General features: G+C 39.0%; 2 protein-coding genes across 2 annotated transcripts; one reads left to right on the plus strand and one right to left on the minus strand.

Annotated features, from left to right (window-relative positions):
- The first annotated feature begins 2,821 nt into the window (after positions 1-2,821).
- On the plus strand, positions 2,822-6,733 carry LOC101310009 (potassium transporter 1-like). The gene is made up of 9 exons (XM_004294255.1): positions 2,822-2,866; positions 3,190-3,436; positions 3,951-4,196; positions 4,617-4,667; positions 4,784-5,044; positions 5,146-5,198; positions 5,288-5,402; positions 5,482-5,736; positions 5,817-6,733. The coding sequence occupies exons 1-9, from the start codon at positions 2,822-2,824 to the stop codon at positions 6,731-6,733; spliced, it is 2,190 nt and encodes a 729-aa protein (XP_004294303.1).
- Positions 6,734-7,343: 610 nt separating this feature from the next.
- LOC101308559 (ribonuclease J-like) lies at positions 7,344-8,885 on the minus strand. Its single transcript, XM_004295726.1, has 6 exons — positions 8,802-8,885; positions 8,605-8,661; positions 8,120-8,268; positions 7,972-8,046; positions 7,517-7,672; positions 7,344-7,430 (listed from the first exon to the last, which is right to left on the minus strand). Exons 3-6 carry the CDS (start codon positions 8,153-8,155, stop codon positions 7,344-7,346), a joined length of 354 nt encoding a protein of 117 aa, XP_004295774.1. The 5' UTR covers positions 8,156-8,268; positions 8,605-8,661; positions 8,802-8,885.
- Between the last annotated feature and the right edge of the window lie 13,073 nt (positions 8,886-21,958).

The following is a 21,958-nucleotide window of genomic DNA, read 5'->3' on the forward strand; positions in this document are numbered from 1 at the left end:
ACCTATTTGATGTATACAGCAACAGAATCCTAGTCTGAACTCTGAACATGAGATATCTCTACCGTCTCTGTATCCGTTGCAGCTCAAAAACTGCTCATAGTTTTCACTCTATGACACAAGTACCAAGTCACGAGAATATGGATTAAGTTGCTTGGGGAGCATTTTCGAACATCCTGTTTTCATCTCACCATTGGAGGCATCATGAAGGGCGTCTCTTCTGAACCACATCACAACTATTCATACTTCCCTAGGCTATAGTCCAGGACTCCAGGCTAAGAATACCTTAATTGGGAGGCACATTGTCTTTCCACGCTTCTCTGGATGGACCTTAAGTAGAATAGGAGGCATTCCAAAAATGGGCAAATAATTTTTGTTGTTGAATAAAAGAGAGCTTTCGAAGTCTCCAATCCACAGTTCCACACCACACTTGAACCATATCCAGGAATTGAAGTTCAGATTTTCCCTCGAAGCGATGTAGTCCCAGAGTTGGAAATTACTCCTCAGGACTCTGGTTGCTAGCTCTTTGAGCTCAGCTCACAAACTTGTACATTGTTCATAAACCAAGAATTCAGATAGCATCGTCCCTTGAAAAATCTCAATCGGATTGATAACGAAATATCATTTGACATGCATCCATTGAAGGATCTTTGTGAGTGAAAATAGCTCACCTTTCTGTCTATTCAAGAAATGTCGCAGTATCTGACTATCCTGTGCCATTTTGAAGTGGGAGAAGGATATTAACAAGTGACCTACCAATCTTCAAAGACAGCATTACAATCATTGAATCAAACAAATGGGGGCAGGCATTATGTAAGAGACATGCACCAAGAGCTATAAATACTTGATCTAGAGATGGTACCTAACAATAACATGCACACGCTTGTACCTCTTTCTCTCGCTTTCACTCTTGACCATTGCTCTTTTGGCCATTGTGTTTGAACCATCCTAATGTTGTCTCTATTTTCTCTTTCTTGTTGTAGGGTGAAAATGCATACTGCTTCGAATCCACAAGGTTAATATCGTTATCTCTTTCAACTCCGATATTTACTGTGTCTTCAATTCAGCATAAGATGTATAATCTGTGGTGGTAGTAAATAAAGGAAAATACTTCCATAGGAACTAGTATGTGCGTCCAAACTCTTTCTTAATTGAATACTTTCGGATGCAATTATTTTTCGTAAATAAATTTGTTTGCTATTTAATGCAAAACGATCCAACTTTGTTCTCTGTATTACAAAATTCAACATTGCGGTCCATCCAAAATAGAGAGACCAAGTTTACAATTGATTTTGTGGTCTTGCGAAATTCTATACAGTTGTATACTATATCCTTGTACTAATTCTAAGTTCTAACATCAGTTATATGCGATGCACTGGAGATCATGCACGGCTGGAAGCCAATAATGCTGCTGGGAAACAAACATAGAAGATATGGTGGTTGTCATGTAATACTCTTAGTTAATGTTCATTCATCTATAGTCCAAGAGAGCACAAACAATCATCTTGCCCATAATGTACTATACATTGTTAACTGTACGGCTGGAACCCATTTGCTTTCGACTTTTGGCAAAATCCTCAACTAAGTTGGATCTGGTTGTTAAGGCAAAGGTATCCTTTAGGAAAATCCTCAAATTTTAGGACATTTGTATTATTTGGAGATTATGTATTGGCATCTTATACTATTTTGCCTATTTGGGAGATGATGAATAACAATAATGAATACAACTTACCCAACTGCATGAACCTTTGCATCATATACCAAACTACATGCTAACCAAACCATCTAAGGTCATGGTGCATGCACATTGCGAAGGTTTAGTGCTCATATTCTCATATTCCAGAAGATGATTACCCAATTTGCAAGAATCCAGCTTTTGTGGTTAGTCAAATTTAGGCTGGTGTACTTAAACTGATAGGTTAACATCATCAGTTAAGTTCATTATATGCTTCTGTTAAGACTTTACAGCAAGTCAGCAACAGTTGCCTATTCTGATCTTGTACCAAATTACCATTTTTGACAATCTTAAGGACTAAGGAGTATGATTGGTGCCTAATCGGCTTTCGTTTTCAGTAGCTGATCGATGGACTTGGCTTCTCATTCTTGCCAATAATTCACACCTTTGTCATGGTCCAGAAAATATCAAGTAGGAAAGTCTTTCCCACCTAATCTTAAACTTTTCACATCATGAGATAGAGATGTGCATTTGCCAGTCAAAATCAAGCGGTTATGCGTCGACTTAGACACATATGATGAATGTAGCAGTATGAAAGTAGGGATAGATCGAAAAAACTGCACGTCTAGGATGACAATCTGTTATATTTGCACGTTCATGAAGTTATATTTTGTATTCTAAATCAATATTATTTCGAGACTTTGCATACAAAATGAAGAGTGACATATTGGGAGAGCGACTTGTCTTATATTTCCGAGAATAATTAAGACTGTAACAGTATTTCTTATGTATGAGGAAAGAACAGACAAAAGGTTGAAGAGAAGTGAGAGAGCACTCAAAGCCTTTTAGCAACTTCTTTGGAGTTTTGGAAACACTCGTCTCTCTAGTCTCTACTGCTTCTCACATCCTACCTACATGATCATTATATAAACTCTTTCTCATCCCATTCTTTCCATTCAGTCAATTTTTCTGGCGCATGCATGATCAGAAACTGACGAACTTCGGTGTCCTAGGACTCATCGTACTCTTCTGTTTTTCAGCCAAACACAGCACATCACTCCACCCATTCCCATCTCCAATCTCGCCCCCAGATTCAGACACATTAACTCTCTCTCTCTCTCTCTCTCTCTCTCTCTCTCTCATAGCAACATGAACCCTTCTGAAGAACTAGTCGAACAAGGAATTTCTCCAAGGGTATTCTTCTTTCCTTGCCTCTGGTAATGTCATTCTTATATATGTGGTTACATTTTTTTGTTTAGAATATCTGGCAGTTCTGGAAGGATTAATGTACAAAAGGATCTTAAGTTAACAGAGAGAGGGATTCCTATTTTGGATTTTCTATTTGACTTGTGGTTTTTGGCTGCCTTTAAATTTTAACAAAACCCCAATATGTTATATTAGTCTTCTTTTGTATCTGTTGAACTGGTTATGTATATTGCTGCTTACATAGTTAATTAGATCTTTGTAAACCATTTAATTTGTCAGAAATTTGTTTATAATTTGGTGCCTTGAATCAGAACTTGCAGAGGGTATCTTGTACTGCAGCTGTGCTCACATTGGCTTATCAAAGTCTGGGAGTGGTGTATGGAGACCTCAGCATATCCCCTCTCTATGTGTACAAGACCACCTTTTCAGGAAAGTTGAGCCTTCATGAGGACGGTGAAGAGATTTTCGGGGTGCTTTCGTTTATTATCTGGACATTTACTCTCATTGCTCTCTGCAAGTATGTTTTCATTGTGATGTTGGCTGATGACAATGGTGAAGGTACATATATGCTTTGATTGCTTTCATTTTAGTAGCCTCATTCATCTTAGGTACTAGTTGGGAATGCTTCTGTGGAAGCACTCTCTTCATAAGTACTTTTGTAGGAGTACTTTAATTTCTTGATCAAAAAGCAAGTTTCCTGCAAGTCCTACAAAGTGCTTCTAGTTCTAGAGGAAGCATCTGCCATGTGCTACTCTAGAAAGCACTACTAAGTGCAATACTGCCAAAACTTCTGCTTTTCTAGCACTTCTAAATATCAGAAGACCCAAAATACTATATATGCTGGTCTCTGAATCTTCCAATCACCATGTAATTGTTGTTTCAGCTTTGTATAGTTACAACATTTTCAAGCCTCAACACCGAAAAGTGGAATTTGTGCTCTACACTCTGCTTGTGATTTTTCGAAATCTAGTTTTGATATACTACGAGTGCATGCCTTTCAAGATCAGTAATTATAGATGTGGAAATTGTAGATAGACATATTCCAAAGATCAGTTTTGTGCTTATGTTCCAGGTGGTACCTTTGCCTTATACTCCCTCCTCTGTCGTCACGCAAGATTAAGCATTCTACCTAATCAAGAAATCACAGATGAGAAACTGTCTGAATATGTGACAGAGGGAAACACAGATACATCACATAGTGCAGCTCTGAAATCATTCTTCAACAAGCACCCACGATTTCGGAAAGGGCTACTGATTTTTGTTCTGTTTGGAACCTGTATGGCCATTGGTGATGGTGTACTCACTCCTTCAATATCAGGTGCCTATGTCTAGAATAACCAGCAACAATTCATTTATTTTTATTGATTTAGCTTATCTTAATTCCACAATCCGTTGACGTTGTTGTGAATAAGCATCTCATATCCTTTAGGCAATAGGTATCAAATTTGTACGCCAGAAATAGAAATACAACACATACACGTGTTCCTGTACAAGGTTTGGATGAATTTGGTTCTTAGATAGCTGCTGCACTTTTCTTTTTTTGGTCTGAAACACTACTGCATGTCACTTAAAGCACTGGGGTGTAACACACACATTCAGTTTAGGAAATGTAGGAAAATGTGTACCTAATTACCTATCAATTAATCTATCATATATTTTCTTGCTTTGCATCAAAATAGGCTGTTTAGATCATAACAGACTAACAGTCTAATGGAGATTCTGTTTTTTTCGCTTTCAGTTCTTTCAGCAGTTTCAGGGGTAAAGATTAAGTTCAAAGAACTCCATGACAGTGAGTCTTCTTTCGTTAGTGTATACATCAATATGCATGTGACCTCTTAAAGTTCTATATATACATATTTGCATTCCATTTATCTTTGAACAAACATTTTATTTCCTCCCTTTCAGATCATGTTGTTATAATCTCATGTGTCTTGTTAGTGGGGCTTTTCTCCCTTCAGCATCACGGAACGCACAGAGTGGCATTCATGTTTGCTCCAATCATTACTGCATGGCTTCTGTGCATTAGTGGTATTGGAATATACAACATAGTTCACTGGAATCAACGCGTATTTCTAGCACTTTCTCCAGTTTACATGTTGAAGTTCCTTAGAACCACACGCATCGATGGATGGGTGTCTTTAGCTGGTGTTGTTCTCTCAATAACAGGTACCTCTTTTACAGTACTTCTAGCTGATGCAGTTATTTTGGTTTACTTGCTGATAAAGAAAGCTACTGGCCTAGCCTGAAAAATTCTTGTTTTGTCTCAGGTGTAGAGGCAATGTTCGCTAATTTGGGCCACTTCTCTTCACTCTCAATAAAGGTAATTTATAACAAGCTAGATGCTAATGCTTCAAGTAAATATATTAATTGCTTGAATACTAATGTTGAAATTCATGGAATGAAATTCAGCTAGCCTTCACATGTTTAGTATACCCCTCTCTTGTTCTTTCATACATGGGAGAGGCTGCCTTCCTTTCTAAGCACCATGAAGACATTCAGAGAAGTTTCTACAGATCCATACCAGGCAAGAAGTTATCTCAGTACCCCTAATGTGTGATACTATACATTATGAGGTTGATGAGCTTACCGAAATGTCACTGCAGAAGCTGTGTTTTGGCCGGTGTTCATACTCGCTAGTTTTGCATCTGTGGTAGGAAGCCAGGCAGTTATTTCAGCCACCTTTTCCATCATAAGCCAGTGTTCTGCTCTGAAGTGCTTTCCACGGGTCAAGATAGTTCATACTTCAAGTAAAATATACGGGCAGATATACATTCCAGAAGTCAATTGGATGTTAATGTGCCTTTGTTTAGCTGTGACAATCGGATTGAGAGATACAAACACGATGGGTCATGCATATGGTATAAATCTTTTCTCTATCTATCTCTCTAGGAAACTTAGTATTATCATAAACTTCATCTGTGTTGTTTGATTTTTTTAGGGTTGGCAGTGACCAGTGTAATGTTTGTGACAACTTGCTTGATGGCTCTGGTGATGATAATTGTCTGGAAAGAAAGGGTAGTTACTGCATTAGCATTTTTACTGTTCTTTGGATCAATTGAGCTGATTTATATTTCAGCATCCGTCACGAAGATCCCCGAAGGTGGATGGATCCCAGTTCTGATGTCACTTGTCTTTATGGCTGTAATGTACACTTGGAACTACGGGACAATGATGAAACACCAGTTTGATGTTGAGAACAAGGTCTCGATTAACCGAATAGTCTGCTTAGGACCTAGCCTGGGCATGGTTCGTGTCCCCGGAATCGGAGTCGTTTATACTAATTTGGTGACTGGAGTACCAGCTGTTTTCGGGCACTTTGTCACTAATCTGCCTGCATTCCATAAGGTGCTGATTTTTGTTTGTGTCAAATGCGTTCAAGTTCCTCATGTTAGTGAAAACGAAAGGTTGATCATTAGCAGGGTTGGCCCAAAGGAGTGTGGCATGTTTCGGTGCATTGTGAGGTACGGTTACAAGGATCTTCAGGAAAACTGTAATTTTGAGAATAGATTGGTGTCCGGAATAGTACAGTTTGTAGAAACAGAAGACTGTTCTGATGCTGAAGCCTTTTGTTCTCCGGATCAGACTTCTGTGAAGTCGAAAAATGAAGAAAACATGACACAAATATCATGTAATCTTCAAGATGAGTCACTGCAGATATTAGAAGCCAAAGAATCTGGAGTGACTTATATTCTTGGGCACACTCATGCAAAGGCGAAGAAATCAGCATCCTTTTTCAAGAAAGTTGCTATAGACATTGTGTATAATTTTCTGAGCAAGAATTGTAGAGAGCCTGATGTTGTTTTGAATGTGCCTCCTACCTCTTTGCTAGAAGTAGGTATGGTTTACTATGTCTAATGTTACACGTACTACTTTGTAAATAGATCGAGGGTGTAAAGCTCTCAATGGGTGTACGTATCTGCTTAGAACAAATGAATAGTACCATATAGTTGAACTAACAGAACAAGGAAATTTTGCATGCACATTCTGACATCTGACTACTGCAGTCTAATCTGAGGAACGGAAAACACAACTTTCGCAGTGCTAATCCACCATGAATTCAAGCAAAACTAACCGTTCCAGGCATAACACATTCTCCCATTGCGTGCTTGGAAGAAGGTAAAGAAGAAAAGCTCATAAATGCGTGCATTGTAGGCAAATTGTGAAATTGGATACCAAACCAATGCTTATAAGTTATAAGTAGAGTTTACTACCTTAGCAGAATATAAAATTATATCTACCTTGATCAACAGAATGACTACTTCCAAATGATGCAAGATTTAGAGCCGCAAGTGGTTCTGCCTGACACAACAGCATATATAGTCATTTGCAAGCAAAAAGGTCAAGCAAAATCTTTCTGTTTATGGAATGAAGCAGTCAGCGGAAGCTATATAGACAAAACTCACTTGAGAGCCAGTTGTGACGATTAGCGAATCCTTTGGAGCATAGGAATCAATATCTTCCACTTTCACCGGGGTTGATATGGGTCAATTGGTGCCTTCCCATCCCTCCAAGCTGCATCAAGATATGTCCTCAAGGACATACCGACAACTACCTACAAATACAATGTAACAATTACTCAACACATCAAGGTATATAAAAGAAAAGAAGTACAGCGCATTCACATTCAGAAGAACCTACCAACTTTCTACCAATAGCATCAGCAGCAGCTTTCACACTTCCAAGTTGATGTATGTTTGAAGCAAACTGGGTAGTAATAAACCTCACTTGAGTTGCTGAAATATGCCTCAACAGTGCATCTGCCACTGAGGATAGTGGATACACTTGTTGTCCTTCCTGGTGAGAGAACATTTGTAGAGTCACTCATCATCTAAAAATAATGTCGATAAATTGATGACTAAATTCTTTCCTCCATGAAATAGTATATTTGCATGGTTCACATGTCATTCCTAGTTACTCAGTATGCGCGGAGAAGTAATGCAGTAACTTCCCTTATGGTGAGAAAATATCGTCAGGAGATAAAAAATATTCCTCAGCTAAGGTTATTGTCAATATGGCTTTTAACCTTTTATATACTCGATGTTGACAGCAGATATAATGGAAACCCAATTCTGATTTCTAGAGCAGGGGCATACCAGTGTTACTCCTTTTGAAAGTTCATCCAAACCTTCACTATCAAAACCTTGATCATCAAGTGGTGACTCATCAATCTGTTTAGTATAACTTGTTATTCAGCTTGAGACTAATATATAGAAGAAAACATAGTCTGAAAGGAAACGTTACCTTCCAGTCAGTCCCCAGTACGAAGAATCGTACCATCAGCACAGCTAATAACTAATCCAAAACTGTCTGGAATGGATTGCGTCACTCAGGCTAGTTTAATTTGAAATGGCCCGGCCATAAATTTCCTCTTTGTTCTGAACATATCGAGTCTAGATGGAACAAAAAACCAATTTTCCTTCAGAAGAATTCTAACAAGCTGTAAATGTAACGATGTTAAAATTTGAGCAACATGCTAACAACAAAGTGTTTTAGAATCTATGAACTCAAGAGGACAGGGATCTTCATCACGAAAGACTCATAGACTGATGGTATAAAGTAAAGATCAATGAGTGGAAGAATAAAGATCATAGCTGTTAGGCAAGTATTGACATTCTATGAGTTTATGAAGGTCAAAACTACGGAGGGCTATTCATATTACATATTGAAAAAGAATGGATGACATGGGAAGCTCCTGAAAACAACACAAATTAAAGTTACTTAAGTACCTCCATGGTGAAGGATGATGCAAATATTGGCGTACGGGGATCCAAAGCTGGGAGCACCTGTTTAGAGCAAAAAAAATGTGTCAACTAAAAACATGAAACCCAGGACAATTAAGTCAAAAACAAGTTTTCGTTCTACTAAACTAAAAATAGGGCAGGCAAAACAGAATTTAGACGAATGAGAATGAAACTTTACGTACCCAAGGCAACGCACCATCTGTGATCTTGATGGCCATGCCATGTGTGATAACAATTGTTTCAATTTTGTGTTTCCATTTCCTGATAATTGTGGTATCGGGTATTATCTTCTGGACTCCTCCAAGTTCATCGAAGCTGAAATCATAAATTTATAAGGATCATTTTCATCATTCAAGAATAGAAAGAATAATAGAACAAGAACAAGAAACATACACACTGGAAACATGATACGGGCATCAATGATAACGATCACAATTCCCAACAAGCATGCAATTCATCCCAATTTCTATAACGATCATAAAACTGCGTTCAGAACCTCAAGATTATTGATTAATTTGAGTTGGAGAGAATTGCCATTGCGGCGAACTCTCAGGTCGTTCGTTGCGCGCTTTTGTTATTTCTGCCGCTAGGGACGAAAAGTCGTTATTACCCCCCACGTATACGTATTCGTAAATACACCGGATACGTGGGGATAATACTGACCTTTTAGTTTTAGTTTTAGTTTTTAAAATGTTGGATCCTCCAGCCCGCAGTCTCAGCCCACATCGATTCCGCCTAGGCCCATGTCCTGTCCGCCTAGCCCGCAGGATTTGTTTTTAGTTACAATTTTTTTTCTTTTCACTCTCAGACAGAGTAACAGATAGCTTGCTCCGATCTCTCTACTTGACGCCTTCACAGCCCTGGCCAGCCTGGCCTCTGTTTCCAAACCATCACCACCATTCCGCCACCGTCCACAATGAACCAAACTCTGGCCTCACTCTCAAAAACCCAGAACAAAATCAAGACCCTTTTTAGCTTGAATCTTCAAGCACATGCAGAGCGCTCTCAACGATTGCCCGGAGATCGATTTGTCTGATCAAACACGTACTCTATGAACTTGGAGCTTCAAAAGGGTCCTATGATAATCTCATCACGCTTCTCACTTCTCAGCGCGACCATGACGAATGCGTTGATGGGCTTTTCCAGTCGCATGAATTGGAGAAGTTTTTGTGTATATATACAGTTTTGTTTGATCAGTTCGCACATCCGGTTAGATTCATTTGATTGGCAGTTTTTCTACTTTGGCTTGGAAGATACCCAATATATGCTGCAAAGCAAGATACACCAAAACTCAATTGGATGTTAATGTTCCTTTATTTAGGCTGTGAAAATTGGATTGAGAGACACAAACACGATGGGACATGCATATGGTATAAATCTTTACCTTTATCTCTAGCCAACTCTAAGGCCTCGTTTGTTTCGTGGATAATAGGCATCAGGAAAAGAAAGTGGTTCCTTTCATGCATTTGGGAAAGCAAAATAAAATGAACCACTTTCCTAGCTGAAGGGAAATTATGAGGGAAAGTGGTTCCTTCCAAAATCCAAAGGAACCACTTTCCTTCTTTTTTTCCCAACATTTATTACTCACAACAGAATACTTTATTATATTCATATCAACTTTTCCAATGACTTCCTTTGTGTTACCAAACATCGGAATGAAAAGTTATTCGAAAACTTCATTCCCGTTCTCTTTCCATTCTCATGGGAAAAATAAAGGAACTATTTTCCTTTCCATGAACCAAACGAGGCCTTAGTATTATCATAAACTTGTATATAAGCTCTCTTTGCGGCCCTTTAGATCTCTAATCAAACCAGGGTTTGCTCGTTAGTGCACTCAGTGATTCTACAAGATTTTGAACATGCAGCCTTTGGGTGTCTATCTCTTCGTGGATCTCACATTTCTTTATGTTGAACTAGTTTTTCCTATTGAATTTGTAGCGGAAGATCCGATTCGAAGAAAGTTTGAGTTATGTATTTTTTGAATTTACATCTGGAGATCTATTTGTTGGGCTAGCTCTCTCTGTTTGGAAGCGTTATTGAAATTTCTAGTGATTATTGGATACACTAGGATCGTGTTTCTGGTTGATTCGGTCTTCACGACGGGGCGCCGATCAGTTCTGGTAAGCCAAGAGCTGATGTTGGGTTTCTTCTATACTGCTGTGAGGGACGTGGGATGGTTTGGGCTCACCTGGTTTGTGTCTTGTCATTACTATGTCTATACTAGTCACTTTGGTTTTTGTTGTTGTTTGGGTTTGGGTTCTTACCCGTCATGTTTTGTTGTATAGCTTTTTATTGTTCATGTCTATTCTTTGTTACAACCCAATTTTTTTTGGGTTTTGTAACTTCTCTTTGGTTCAATGTTAGTTGATACTGTTTGCCAAAAAATAATAATTTAACTACTGCATACTGGGGATCTAAGTGACCCATATGACGTTGGTAAATAGTGTCAGCTTCTACAAGAGTATGAATATCTACCGGTTTACATAGTGGAAAACCTTAAGCCAGCGAGATCTGACTCCTCTCACATGATATTTGGCTTGGACCCAGATGTTAATTGGATTCCTGCGAGCCACAATCGGTTCATAATGTTCTTAGATTGGTAGGCTGCTTCCCCTAATCTAAATATCTCATTTTAAAAAATATGTTAGTATTGTTCTAGGATATTCCTTATGTGTGTCTTGGCCTTATGCCATTAGAATATGTAGTTGGAATATGACTATGTATTCCTTATCATTACCATATTGGTACTTTGTAATTCCCTATATAAAGGGATCCTATCAATGAATAAGATGATAATTCTCTTGTTATCTTTGTCTCTACAGTTTATACTTCAACTCGTTATCATGCACTTTGTTCTGACCCTATAACTAATAGTCCACCATTTGTTTTTCCGAAACCCTAAAAAAAAAAGCGTTTTTCAGCTCCTATGTCCGACTGCAGCCACCGCCGCCCGTTTTCTCGGCTACCGTCCGACATCACCGGCTGCCAATCCCTTGGCCGCCACCCGCCGACGATTCTTGGTTTCCTCCAACTACAATTTTCGACTTCTTCAAGTGTTTGAAGTTTCGAAAAGTATGTTTTGAAACCCTAAACTTTCCCAAGTTCAATAACTCGGGAAGGATAAAGTCATTTCCTCCCTTCTCCATCTCCATTCTATGCTTGAGATTTTGTGCGTGCAGGTAAAAATCCCAGAATTTTATTCGCGGGTTAAGAGTGTGTTTGATCACTCTTGTTTCCTTGTCCGGGTTGTGTGTGATCAACTCCAACCTTTCTCCGGATTGTGTTTGATCAATCCGAGGTCTTTTTTGAATTGTGTTTGATCAATTCGCTGCTTTTTCGGATTGCGTGTGATCAATCCGTAAGACAAACCATTAAAATCATCATTTGTGACCTCTATCGAGTCTCACAACAACTTGGTTTTGTATGCAAGTGCAACGTAACATTCTGCTCATTGAGTTTTGACGTACTCGATACCTAAGGTGAATCTTCGCTTGGTATATGTGGAATTTTTCATTGGAAAGAATTAAACCACATGTTTTGACCCCCAGGCTAACAAGCCTAGATGCCGAGATTTCACATCTCACGCGCTCAAAGTTTTAAAGCGCCACATCGACAAAAGCCTTCAATGGTAATCTGTGCAAAGAGTAATGACCACAAAGTACTGTGGAATGTACTTATAGAGCGTTTCTTGAAATGTCCATCTAACTCAACTTGTTAAGTTATTAAGTCAAGTGGATTGTTTCTCACCTTATTTGACTACATATCGTCGATGATATTGATAGGAGCATAAAATGCGACGATTTTATAGTTTAACCTTTGCATTTAACTTAGCTATTTTTCTTTAAAAAGATCGTTTTAACTTTGTTATTTTTTTAGGTACTTCGTGGAGCAAGATAATGTAAATATGTGCTCAAGTGATGCAAGCAAGGCTTCCAATACGAAGTAGAGATGTCAAGGATGGAGATTGATCACTCACATGGTCAAAAATATCAAGGAAATGCGACAGAACCACTTCACCAAAACAGAAGCTGCAAACACAAAAAGCTGAAAAATGGTTTCTGCTTATTTTCTCCGGTTTTCAAGGCCTATTTCCATGAGGTTATGAGAATGGTTTCACCAAGATGACTGCCCAGATTTGTAGAGGAGCATTTGTAGATCAATTTGGACTCAAGAATCATCCAAATCGGTGATGTCATCTGGGAGTTATGAAGCTCCAAAGTTGGACAGAAATTCAGCAGTTCCGGGAAAGCTGTGCAGCAGTCAAGTTCCAGGCAGTGTTTGGGCTGGTTTCTGAGAATCTTTCTTGGGGGTTTTTGCACGAATTTGAAGAGTGACATCATTAATATAATTTTCCCAAAAACCAAGCCCAGATTATATGTGGAAGACATTCAAAAGATGGCCTAAACATTGATTCTAGTCAAAGAAGGAAACATAGTCTGAAAAGGAAGCTTTGAAGACTTGGAGACTACTTAAAGCAAAACCGTAATACCAAAACGATGAAAAAGCCGTCATACTGAAGAGAGCCTTCACGTTGCTGCATCGCACAAGAATCCATCAAGGGGAAGTCGCCAAGATCATTGTCAACTCCTGCCATTCACAGTTTTCTTCTTCCCTTTGTAATCTTTAACTTTCGAATATGATTTATTTTCTCTGTATGATTTCTACAACGATGTATGGCTAGTTTATCTTAGTTAGAGGTGGAGGTTTGAAGCCCCGAATTATGCAATAAACTTTGTTTCACAACCTTGATTTCGTAATTACTTAGTTATAGATTGTCTGTTTGGTTTTGGTTTATAGAGAACTCTTGCTTGTTTATGTTCATGGATGCATACATAGAACATTATGAACTTGTAAGTGGGGCTAGAATTAGGTTGTTTAATCTCCTAAACGGTTAATACGGCTTAATTCAATGTAGTAAAACCTATAGGACAATAGATGAAACCAAATAGAGAGACTTGCATGCTCGGTAGGCGTTCCACACTAGTTTTGCATACTTGTTCAATCACTTCTGTTGATCTTAATGCTTAGAATAATTTATTGATAGGATAACGTCTATACCTTGATTGGTTATTCTAAAGGCTTAGTAATGGTGCGTTCATCTTGCATAAGTAGTTAATGGAAGTAATAAGAATTTACGCAGTGCGTTCACGGTTTATTCTTGATTGAACCTTTTCATAACTTAGTAATTAGAATCTTGGTTCTGTGGACTTTGTTTTGAAGCATATTCGGTGGTGAATTTCCTAAATCCCTAACCTCTTCTCTATCATATTTCTCAAACTACAAATCAAAACTGTTTTCTTATTCTTCTGTCTTCTGTATTTCGTGATTTATTTAGTATAGTAAAAAAACTCCAAATCCCCTAAAATTTTGTGTGCGTGTTATTCTGTGTGTCTAGTTTAGTTTTATAAATTTTCATAATTTTCTGAGTAGGTTAAATTAGGTAGTTAATTATATTTTAGTCTGCTGTTCTTCAGGAACAGTAGACACTTTTGTGACATTGTTTTTGTGTGTGAAATTAAATACCCTCAATCTCTGGCAATGAACGATCCTTGCTTCTTTATACTACAATCGACAATCTTTTGTAGGGTTAAATTGTGAGGCTATTTTAGCCGTACCAGATATTCCGTGGCATCTTGATCTTTAGCGGATTCGATCATCATAAAGTTCTGTAGGCCCACCAAGTTAGTTTGGAATTACCAACGAGACTTGATTTTAATCATACAATTGCAAACGAGAATTGTATATATGCTAATGCAATAAATGTATTTGAGATTGTGCCCTAATGTGGGGACAACAATATGCGTCATGGCAACAGCAGAAAACGCCGCGCCGATGTCTAGAAAAGAGGGGGAGATGCCGCCGGCCTTAATGGCGACACTCCCAATCTAGACACCAATCTGTCAAAACTACTCACGCCTGCTTAGGACAATGCAACCATTTGGATCTCTGGATCACTAGTTCAAGATTGTCAATCTCATCCTCAAATTGTGAATGCATACAAAAAGGTACGGAAAATCAATGTGAGAACAATAACGTCATCCTCATGATCGCGGATTTCAAAGATTTGGATCCAGCTCTAGCTACCCTTGACTTTGAAATCATTGGCTAGACATTGATTTTCTTTTCAAGCTATATGTAATAAGACGTCATATCGATGCCCTTTGTTTATTCGAGACCTCGATATATACTCACATCAGCAATAATGAATGCTTTGAGAATTTTTTCGAAGTTATGAAACTATTCTCCTCTTATGGTTCATATTGATTTATAAACAAGATGTACATTTTTAATTCGTCCTTAAAAGCATGGCATATTTACAATTTACATGGGTAGATTATGCCGTTTTGGTCTATTCCAAGTGAAGATGATGCACGGCCTTGCATCCTCAAGGAGGATCACCAACGTGTTTCCGGTTAAGTCTTCTACCCTATAGCAGATTTTCCATCATCAGTTGTTCAATTAGGCTCATCCAAGCTTAGTGTGATGTCTTAGAACTGTTCGAAATTAAGGAGATAATGGTTTCAAGTGTGCTTCGCACTACCGACCCTCCACGGACATGCCTGGTCATACTGACTTGGAGTTACCGAAAGCTTTTGATTTTGGATCCCCATACGCTATTAAACCAATTTCTATCTTGTAAAAGACGTTAAAGACTTATCAAAACCGGACAATTATCATCATGATCGAATCCTCTAGGTCCTATGAGTTAGTTTTCGCTAACTAGTCATAGAGTTTACAACCTTGGAAAGACCAAAAGGACTTGATTTTGATCATATACACATCATTTTGGCTTCGGCTTATGCCCACATGCCATCCGCAAGCTTCAAAGCTTTGCCAATGCCAAATCTGCTAAAAACAGCAATCTGTCCCTTCTGGACAGTCAACTTCGTTTGAGCTTTGTGAATAGATCCGGACGAACCAGATAGTGAGCTTTATATCACTGGAAAGCTCTATGAGTCTAGTTTTCAGAACTTTTCACGGTTCATCCATATCTGTTTTAAAGAAGAAGTTACGGCTGTTTTAGTGCACAAAGGTCATTCTACGCGGAAATTTTTATGCACTCTCGGGATTGCAGTTTTTTGTAGCTTCTTTCAATCCCTCTAAATGGTTCAAGTGGAACTATTTACGCTCCTATCTACTCCATTTTGTAGATCTATTTCATAGAGACATTGAGTGCTTCGCATATAGTGGAACTACCCACAACATTCTAAGGCACCGGCAACTGTCTCTGGATTTTGTGTCTTGTAAATCTTTTGTGACTACAATAATTGAATCATACCGGTCATTTAGGGATGTGGCTTAGCTTACATCTTGATACCTTATGGTACCATGATCAACGTCACAGATGCCTTCTATGCATTAAGAGGCAACTGAACCATGTTGAGCTTTAAAGACATTCATGCTAATAGTTTTCATTTGAAAACACATTGTGAGAATGAACAAGAGTTCTTTTGTGTATATCTTCTCATGAATGTGGACAAAAATGCATCTTAGAGAAGTTTATGATTCAATCTAGTGGACCATATGTCACTATGATTTCGAATATCGAATCACATGCTGTCGCCAAACATGATATTTGGGACACCAACTCATATAGACTTTGGTTTGACCAAATCGGTCATCCTGGAAGAGATATAATGGTCCAAATTTTGAGAAATTCTCTTAGACATCCATTCTTCCGCTCAAAACGAAGACATTCAGGATCTAGCTTCTCCATGAAGCATGATGGTGACGCCATGGTTGTAAATGGCGGCACCCTAGGGACATTGATGTCACCCGAACACGGTTCCAACTTCCCGGAAGCCGTCCGGTCAATTTCTCAAGCAATTGAGGTGCACTGGCCTTCCTTCGATGTCTCATTGGCCCCCTACAATGCTCATTGCTCGTTTTGAAAACCTATTTTTTAGCTAAATTAGGAGTGAGACCCTCCTACGTTAAATTACACAAAAGTGAACATTTCATTCTTACATCAAATTATGTAGATAGATACAACTAATTTGCAGACATCTTTTTATGTTTTACGGTGTTGGTTGAAGTGTTAACACACCGGTCACATGTTACACTATTATCTACTGCTTATGCTGCTTATGCTGCTTATACTTCTACGGGCTCACTACCCATTCTTTAAAGAAGTTTATCGGGATATAAATTGAAGTGTCATATACCCCATGTTCACATGCGATACCGTCTCACCGAGGCTACGACCAAGCAACTTTAGCTTGTCGCTCAAACATTATTGATGCGCACCAATCTTTCTATTGCGTCTTGGGGCAATACAATATTTGCATGCAGCTTTATTATTCATCTACGACTTACCATCATTGAATATTTTTGTACTACAGCTCTTGACTGTGTACGAGGATTGACACGAAATTGCAATCCTTGAGCTCGGCAGGATTGAAACGGATCTCCAATCCTTGAGCTCGGCTAGATGTTATTTCTAGGTGTCATGTCAAATCGCACTGCCACTGCGTACAATGATGGGTCATTTGAGATAAATAAGTACTTAGGTTGGTTGGATATGAACTTCCAACTATTTAATCCGCCTATGTAGAAACCTTGTCAGGCGATCTTTTCACCACTATATTGTGGATTGTCACTTTGATGAGACAGTATTCCTACAGTTAGGGGGAGATAAGAACGCAAATGTTCAAGTGGAACGACGTGAATTGTCGTGGTTTGTCCCCATTAAGTCTCATCTTGATCCTAAATGCTTAAAGTGTTAAAGTGACGAGATCACATGTTGCAAATATGTCTACAAAGATTGATGTCCTATCAAGAGAAAATGGCGCGACCAAAAGAAGTTGGTCTTGGCACCATCACCATAAACGGTTAAATGGTGACACCATACAGTGGCAAAATTGGTGTCACAAAGCCGTGTGGCTCCCCAAAAGAAGGAAGGCCCTTAGGTTCGATACTTTCTCGCACTAGGAAGAAAACGAGTTTGACACAACCTGATTCATTGATCAGTAATATTCATATCCGTCTCATGAAGTTTGAATTGTGATTATCATTGGGGGACGCCTGAATGTCAAATCCAATCCATATAGAGATCTCTACAAGTATTACACTAGTGTACATGAGGACGTGGGATAATGAGTCTACTATCGAACCATCCTTCGTTGATGGATATCAACTTAGTTGATTGGCCTAATGGAAAGATGCGATCCAACATTAACAAAGAGATAAGTCCTTGGGCAGGTGATGCCGACACCATAAGCTAAACCCTATCAACTATGCATTTGTTAGATAGCGTAGTGAGAACAAGAGTTTAGACTCACCTTATGGTGCAAGGTCTCTCACTGACATGCATTGAGATCGATTACAATGAGAAATGCTCTCGTAATGGATGTCATTGAACTCCACTACTTTGTCAGTTTAGTAGTTTCTGAATAACTGAATATGCAGCCTATAAATGTGGTCATAACATCTTTACGGGATCAGAGATATACATGACGGTCTTAAACAGACTTCATTCAGCCGAATCAAGTGGCTCCAGACCACAGGAGCACGCGTTTCCTAAAGGTATTGAAACGCACATGGGCTCTACTTGATTTGGAAGGGATATGGTGAATTATGCCTTTGCGTGGTCATTCCGGATTTACATGGACTCCTTGATGGATTAAGAGATGCCAATATGTATCAACATCTAAAGTTAAGAATGAAAAAGATTTTGGGAAGGCACGGTCTCGAAAAGGCACTCGATGACTGTATTGATGATGATTTTCCATCAATCGGCTTAGGTGCTTTAATGAAAGTGAGGCCTACATATACCCCATGATTAGTCAAAGTCTTTACTCTAAAGAGAGATTCGTTGTTTTGTCTAAAGCAAGTGAGGCCTACATTTACCCCATCTAAGTACAATAAGACGCATCAATGTACTCAACACAATACGAAAGACTTGACATCTCATTCTGTCACATCCCGACCCTTATATTTTTACCTTATTTACTAGCTTAATTATAATAAGAATTTTACCGTCCCCGTCATTGAGTTAATAGTTTAATTGGTCCCTAGAGGTATTTTAAGAGATGATTAGTTTCGGGGAATTGTTTGTGGGAGAAAATATGACGACGGTAAAAATGGTAAATTTTAGCTAGTAAAAGGTAATTTTTATTCGGGTATTATTTTTTCGGGGTGTTTTATTTTGGATTTGGGTGGAATAAGAAGGTTGGACCGGGCCAAGGGGTGGTCAAGCCCAGCCCTCTTTTTTCTCTCTCTCCCTCCCGGTTTTCCCGCACCCGAACTCCCTCCCGCAGCCGATCTTTCCTTCGCCGGCCAGCCGCCGTCCGGCCACCAACCGCCGCCGCACCGGTCCCGTTCGGTCGGCCATCAACCCAGCAACCTTCTTGAACCGGTGACAGCTCCCCTAGCGCCGCCGTGAGGAAGATATCGGGCCCGAGAGGTCTGACTGTGTTAGGTTTCACGTTGCCGGAATTCCCTCCTCCGGCCACCAATTCGGGCAAGCTTGGTACGGTTTTGTAGCCCTTCAACCCAGCAGCCTTGCCCTAAAAGGACTCACTTCCTCTTGAGCTAGGTAAGGAGAAATTTGAGGTGGAAGTTTTATGGCGTTTTTGATGTTTTTAGTCGATTACCCTAGTTAGGCTTGGAATTGGTGGTTGTGCTAGTTAGGAAATTTGTAGAGCATGATGAGAGGATTATTCTGTCAAAATTTCATAGGTTTTGGAGGTCGCCGGAATTGGCCTCCGGCCGCCGCTGCCGGCGGAGCCGCCGCCGGTTAAGAGATTTTTAGGGTTTTAAATGTGGAATATTAAGGGGATTATATTGATGTGATTTATGGAATTTTTGGATGAGATTTGGATAGATTTGTGAATTTCCGAAGTTTGGTATTTTTGGCGGTTAATTAATGTAGAATCCGGTCGTAGGATTTAAGTCGTATTTTGGGGAGGTTGTATTTACGACTGTTGAGCATGATATTTAAGTTCGGATCGTTCCGATTTAAGAATATCGAAGTTAGGCAATGATGAGCGCATTTATGGCTCTCGGGTAATTTTGCCTATTTTGATTAAATATTGGATTATTGGTTGGGAAATTAATATTATATTTGGAACAGGACGTGAGGAGGCTCGAGCAGACGAGACCCCAGATCGACATCAGGCTTAGGCCTAATTTGTGAGTGGACGTTTATTTTAAACAAATGCACGCTATAGTTCATGGTTGAACAATTAATGTTGCGGAATATTTTAACGTCATTTTAATTTGACGATTTTTATTTCTCTTGGAGAGTTACCGAAAATGGGATTTTCGGTAGATATAAATATGTATTTATGAGAGAGTATGTATATAAATGCTAGCTAGCCATATGTGTCTGTCCACCTTAATGGCGTAGCATATAGCCGCATTATGGTGTGACGTGAGCGTTGGACTTGAGCGTAGTAGCCCTATTTGAGTGTTTAATTCATATAGAGGGTATGGACACATATTTATACACCCGTCTGTCCACCTTAATGGCGTAGTGTAGCACCGCATTAAGGCGTCACGTGAGCGTTGGACGCGAGCGTAGTAGCCCTATATAGACCCATGAATTTATATAGGGAGTCTGGACGAGTGTAAATACATACATATATTATAGAGTCTGAGAGGCTCGATATTTTATGAGATAAAAGTTTTATCGCTTGCGGCATGCATTCGATTTTTCCTTAGAAATTAATTTGGGGAAACATAAATATTTTAATTATTATTTTATTTTTGTCCACTCACTATAACGTTATTAAATGTTTTCCACTGGGCCTTTCGTTTTAAATTGCCCAGTCTGCAGAGTTCGGGTTGGATCTAGTAGGAGGCGAGGCATAGTCACCCGCATTTCCGCCAGTTTTCATCAGTAGGTTACCTGTTTAACCTACTAGTGTTTTCTTCCTTCCGCTAGTGTTTACTTGCTTCCGCTAGTGTTTAGTAGCTCTGAATACTTAGGGATTATTGTATATTATGTTTAGAATTTCTGAAGGATAATTATGTGATGTTTGGACGTGTTGTATTAAGAGTGTAATTTAGAATTTTCGAGTTAGGGTTGTCCATTTTCAAGGGAGATTTTCTCAATCTTTTCAGTAAATTTTCCTTGGAGGTGGTCCCCGCATGACTTACTCTGGGTTTCAGGGTGAAATTCGGGGTGAGTCGTGTCACATTCGCTATGAAAAGTTGTAAAGCTAAGTGTAGCTATGCACCCACGCAACGCCAATGTAATGGCAGTAACTCCTTTTTCAATACTTAATGGCATGAAAGGTTGAGGCTTATTCTATCCCTACATAAGAAAGACACATCAAAAGCGAAATCAGAATCTACCAAGTTTCGTATGTCAAATTCCACGGGACCTACGAGAAATCTCACTCACTGGAAAATGGTGAAATTGGTACCATTGGAAAGGTCTATGTGTCTACTTTCCAGGGACATCAACCATTTGATCATAACTGTCATATTTAGTGAGTTATGGCCGTTTTCGTAAAGTAAGACGAATCTGTCCGAGAATCTGATTTTGGCAAAATAGTCAACTTCGACGGGACTTTGTGAACAGCTCCTGATGAACCCGAATGTGTGTAATATACGATTGGAATGCTAAATGAGTCTAGTTTCCAAAACCTTTTACGGTTAGTTCATTTGTATTTCCTAGAGGAAGTTACAGCTGTTCTAGTAACTGAAGGTCATGCTACGTGGAAATCTGATTTCTTGCACGAACTTATATTTTGAGTTCACAAACGTCCTTCTCCTCAAGATCTAAGTGTAAAAGATCATGTTTGAGGACAATACGACATGATCTAGTTAATCATTGCGCAATTCCATATTTGAAGACATGTTAAAGAGCATTGACATACTAAGTTAGCGAAACGTCCGTGATTAGTAAAAATCAGAAAGAACCCTATGATTGATGTAAAGATCAGGGGGAGGTGCAAACTACAGGGGGAGTCTAGCACATGCATGTCACTATCAAATGTGAAGGGTGCGTTGTACTCTTTTTCTCCTACGATCAAAGTTTAGTTTTTCTCCCACAGGATTTTTGTTCCTTGACGAGATTTTTAACGAGGCGACATATCAACACCACCGGCATATCGGCGCGCGACACAAGGGGGAGTGTTTTAAGATATTCCATATGTGTGTCTTAGCCTTATGCCATCAGGATATGTAGTTGGAATAAGACTATGTATTCCTTATCATTATTTTATTGATACTTTGTAATTCCTTATATAAATGGCTCCTATCAATGACTAAAATGATAATTCTCTTGCTATATTTGTCTCTACAGTTTATACTTCATCAGGTATAGATATATAGAGACGGGAAAAAGCTCATTTGCATAAAAACAGCTAAATCAATGCCCAGTTGAATG

This window comes from Fragaria vesca, linkage group LG3 (genome assembly GCF_000184155.1).
Source record: "Fragaria vesca subsp. vesca linkage group LG3, FraVesHawaii_1.0, whole genome shotgun sequence".
Lineage (NCBI taxonomy): Eukaryota > Viridiplantae > Streptophyta > Magnoliopsida > Rosales > Rosaceae > Fragaria > Fragaria vesca.

What these genes read in the sequence shown, in the direction of transcription:
- LOC101308559 (XM_004295726.1), bottom strand. Translation starts at nt 8,155, where the DNA reads ATGGTACGATTCTTCGTACTGGGGACTGACTGGAAG. An exon ending in TTTCAAAAGGAGTAACACTG is followed by an intron (nt 7,673 to 7,971) that starts GTATGCCCCTGC and finishes TTCTCTCACCAG; the next exon opens with GAAGGACAACAAGTGTATCC. An exon ending in ATGCTATTGGTAGAAAGTTG is followed by an intron (nt 7,431 to 7,516) that starts GTAGGTTCTTCT and finishes TTGTATTTGTAG; the next exon opens with GTAGTTGTCGGTATGTCCTT.
- LOC101310009 (XM_004294255.1), top strand. Translation starts at nt 2,822, where the DNA reads ATGAACCCTTCTGAAGAACTAGTCGAACAAGGAATTTCTCCAAGG. An exon ending in AACAAGGAATTTCTCCAAGG is followed by an intron (nt 2,867 to 3,189) that starts GTATTCTTCTTT and finishes GCCTTGAATCAG; the next exon opens with AACTTGCAGAGGGTATCTTG. An exon ending in ACTCACTCCTTCAATATCAG is followed by an intron (nt 4,197 to 4,616) that starts GTGCCTATGTCT and finishes TTTCGCTTTCAG; the next exon opens with TTCTTTCAGCAGTTTCAGGG.